Source organism: Nanorana parkeri, unplaced genomic scaffold, assembly GCF_000935625.1.
Source record: "Nanorana parkeri isolate BGI_ZX_2015 unplaced genomic scaffold, ASM93562v1 scaffold81, whole genome shotgun sequence".
NCBI lineage: Eukaryota > Metazoa > Chordata > Amphibia > Anura > Dicroglossidae > Nanorana > Nanorana parkeri.
In genome coordinates, this window is record NW_017306349.1 from 669,325 (window position 1) to 672,539 (window position 3,215).

A 3,215-nucleotide genomic window follows, 5' to 3' on the forward strand; every position below is an offset into this window, starting at 1 on the left:
GACTTACTTTTACACTGCTTAAAGTCCTGCAAGCCCCACATGCTCTTTATATATATATATATATATACACGTACCTTCTAGGTCCTCTTCCTCATCTGACCTCCTCCAGCAGTAGGCCTTTCTCGAAGATCCAGAGAGCAATTCTGATGTGACCACATCGGCCCCACTCTCTGCATGACTGCACTGTGAATCCACCCATAAGACTCAGCATTCACTGTATGTCCTCAGTCTTCCGGGTTGAATAACAACGGGTGATGTTCAACCTGGTAGACTGAGGACATCTTGTGGAGAAAATACAGTACTGCACATGACAGCTCCTCATTGAAGGTGGATGTTGCATCTTTTTTTAGGCTGCTCTGGGACCTTTTTGTAAATTAAATAGCCTGGAGCTAGGCTTTAAACCTTATCTTGTAGACTCCCCATCCCTCAATTGTGGGTGCAGTGACTATGTACAGCTTTCATGAAAGCTTTTCTCTTAACCTTAGGAGTGACTACAGTCTTGACCATGACAACACTGAGTATCAGCGCACGCAACTCCCTGCCCAAGGTTGCCTACGCCACAGCGATGGATTGGTTTATGGCGGTGTGCTATACGTTCGTCTTCTCCGCCCTTATCGAGTTCGCTACAGTCAATTATTTCACCAAACGAGGCTGGGCCTGGGATGGGAAAAGAGCTCAGGAAGGTCAGACTTTCAAGGTAAGGAAGAGTCAATATACACTATATTGCCAAACGTATTGGGACACCTTTACACGCACATGAACTTTAATGGCCTCCCAGTCTTAGTCCGTAGGGTTCAGTATTGGGTTGGCTCCGCCCTTTGCCGCAAGGGGCCCAATACTTTTGGCAATATAGTGTATATGTGTGTGTTTGGCAGGGCGCAGGCTTTACTACTGAGGCTGTGGTGGCTTACTAAGGAAAAAGACCGGTAAGGCTTTGCACTCTTTTTGTTTTGAAGCACCCGCAATGTATTTTGCTGCTTAAGCTGACTTAAATGTAGACCTCCCCAGAGGTTTATACTGAGCTTTTTGTTTCTCTATCACCACTCAATCCCTACATAGTGCCATGGACTCCCCATGTGACAGCGCCGATTGGCCCGGCATAATGTTTTTTCTCTCCTCTCCCTAGATAAAGGAGCCCATCATCCTGGCGAGAAAGTCCAACACCAGCTACAACATAGTGGGGACCACCTACATGCTGAACATCAAGGAGCCGGCCTTGGCCACAATTGCGAAGAACGCTAAACTCCCACCCCCGCCTCTATCTCCGCCACACGCCGAGCTGACGCCATTGGATGGCAAAAAGACTTACAACAGCGTCAGCCGCATCGACAAGATTTCCCGCATCGTCTTCCCCGTCCTGTTCGCCATCTTCAATCTGGTGTACTGGGCGACCTATGTCAACCGAGAATCATCAATCAAGGGAATGATTCCAAAATGATTCCTTAAAGAAAGGTTCCTTTTTGATTCCTAACTTGTGTGGGACATGTTACCTGTTTCTTCTCAAGGTATCACCTACTGTTTTTGTTTTTTGATTTAAGATGTCTAAAGGTTCCTACAGATCTAGGAGGACGTTCACTTGATGAATCCATTCATGGTCAGGTTAGGGAACGTTCACATTTTTGTAGGTCCTCCTTGACTGTGGCAGACATCCCCTGCCTGAGCCTTCTATGAGCCTTTTTCCTCCAAATAGGCTGGCGCCAGGGATGTCTCCAAATTGTTCCTCCCCTCTTCCTCCCTTCCTTCTCCTCCTCCTTCTCCTCCCCCATAGGCGCATACTCGCACATTTGCCTGATACGAACGTGCATGCGATCTGTGGCCCGGGTCGTGCATGTCCAGCCGGCGGCCAGCTAACGCCTGTAGGCTGCCGGGTTTCTCTATGCTCACTGTGATATCTGCTCTTAAGAGGGGCACTTTGCTTATTTGTTTTGAGGGCATAGGACTAGCGATGGTCGAATCCAACTGTCAATTCGCTAACTTTCCATTCATTCTGGAAATTCAGACCACCTCGGTCAATCACAATTTTACAAAATTACCTAGTTTTGGTGAATTAGGTGGACGGCCAAGGTTGCAGTTTGCCAGCTCACCGATTTGCTTGCTGATCGATTCGCTCATCACTACTTACCACAATAAAGGTGCCCACGGATGTGAAATGATGGTCACCGGATCCAGTCAATTATAGACAGATGTCTATAAGCAGTGTGCAGTCAATCCGTAGCCATCTACTTTCAAATGATCAGCGATATTCCTTCTGTTGGTCCATAGAGAAAAAATGATTTTTTTTGTGCTCTCCAGAATATCTTTTATTTTGAGATTCATCAGAGGACAAAGCACCGGAATTCTTTATGTGTGGGCTTGCTGTCAACTACAGGAGGTTTGAACAATGGGTTTACTGGACGCTATGCACATGAAAAATGGGCCAGCTCCCTCTAGTTGATATACACCTACACCGGCTCCAAAGCTCATTTGTAGGCAACAATGGGGACACCAAATCCTTCCCTCCATCATTTAACATGGCAGGAGGAGAGGGGAAGAAAGATATGTCCTCCAATGAACTTCAGAGAAAAGGATTGCATGGTGAGTACAAAAAAATTCCAGATGTCTCCTTCATTTATTAGAGGGGGCAAAGCACAATAATTCTTTACATGTGGGATGGCCTAAAGCTTTTGAAAAATAGAGGTGGCCCAAACCCAACAAGGCAAGGAAGCAGGTCCTTGTGGTCCAAAGAACAAATAAGTCATCACAGAGCAGGACCTTTTGACCAAAGGCAGCATTCACTGATGCAAGGACATTGATGTGATAAAACTTGGTAAAGGTGTGGACCAATGCTAGCATTCACCTATGTATGCACCTTCACCAGATAGAACTTGGTAAAGGTGTGGACCAATGCTAACATTCACCAATGCACGCACCTTCACCTGGTGGAACTTGGTAAAGGTGTGGACCAATGCTTGTATTCACCAATGCAAGCACCTTCACCTCGTAGAACTTGGTAAATGGGTGGACCAATGCTAACATTCCCCAATGCAAGCACCTTCACCTGGTAGAACTTGGTAAAGGTGTGGACCAAGGCTAGAATTCACCAATGCAAGCATCTTCACCTGATAGAACTTGGTAAAGGTGTGGACCAATGCTGGCATCCACCAATGCAAGCACCTTCACCTGATAGAACTTGGTAAAGGTGTGGATGAAGGACGGGGTCAAAGATTTAGAAACCT

General features: G+C 46.4%; 1 protein-coding gene across 1 annotated transcript in view; it reads left to right on the forward strand.

The window, feature by feature from the left end:
- Window positions 1–1,442, forward strand: part of GABRA3 (gamma-aminobutyric acid type A receptor alpha3 subunit) — a 25,600-nt gene extending 24,158 nt beyond the window's left edge. Inside the window, exons 9-10 of the mRNA XM_018576994.1 lie at window positions 486–697; window positions 1,127–1,442. Coding sequence (XP_018432496.1) covers window positions 486–697; window positions 1,127–1,438 — 524 coding nt within the window. The 3' untranslated portion in view covers window positions 1,439–1,442. The remainder of the gene's footprint in view (window positions 1–485; window positions 698–1,126) is intronic.
- Window positions 1,443–3,215: the final 1,773 nt, after the last annotated feature.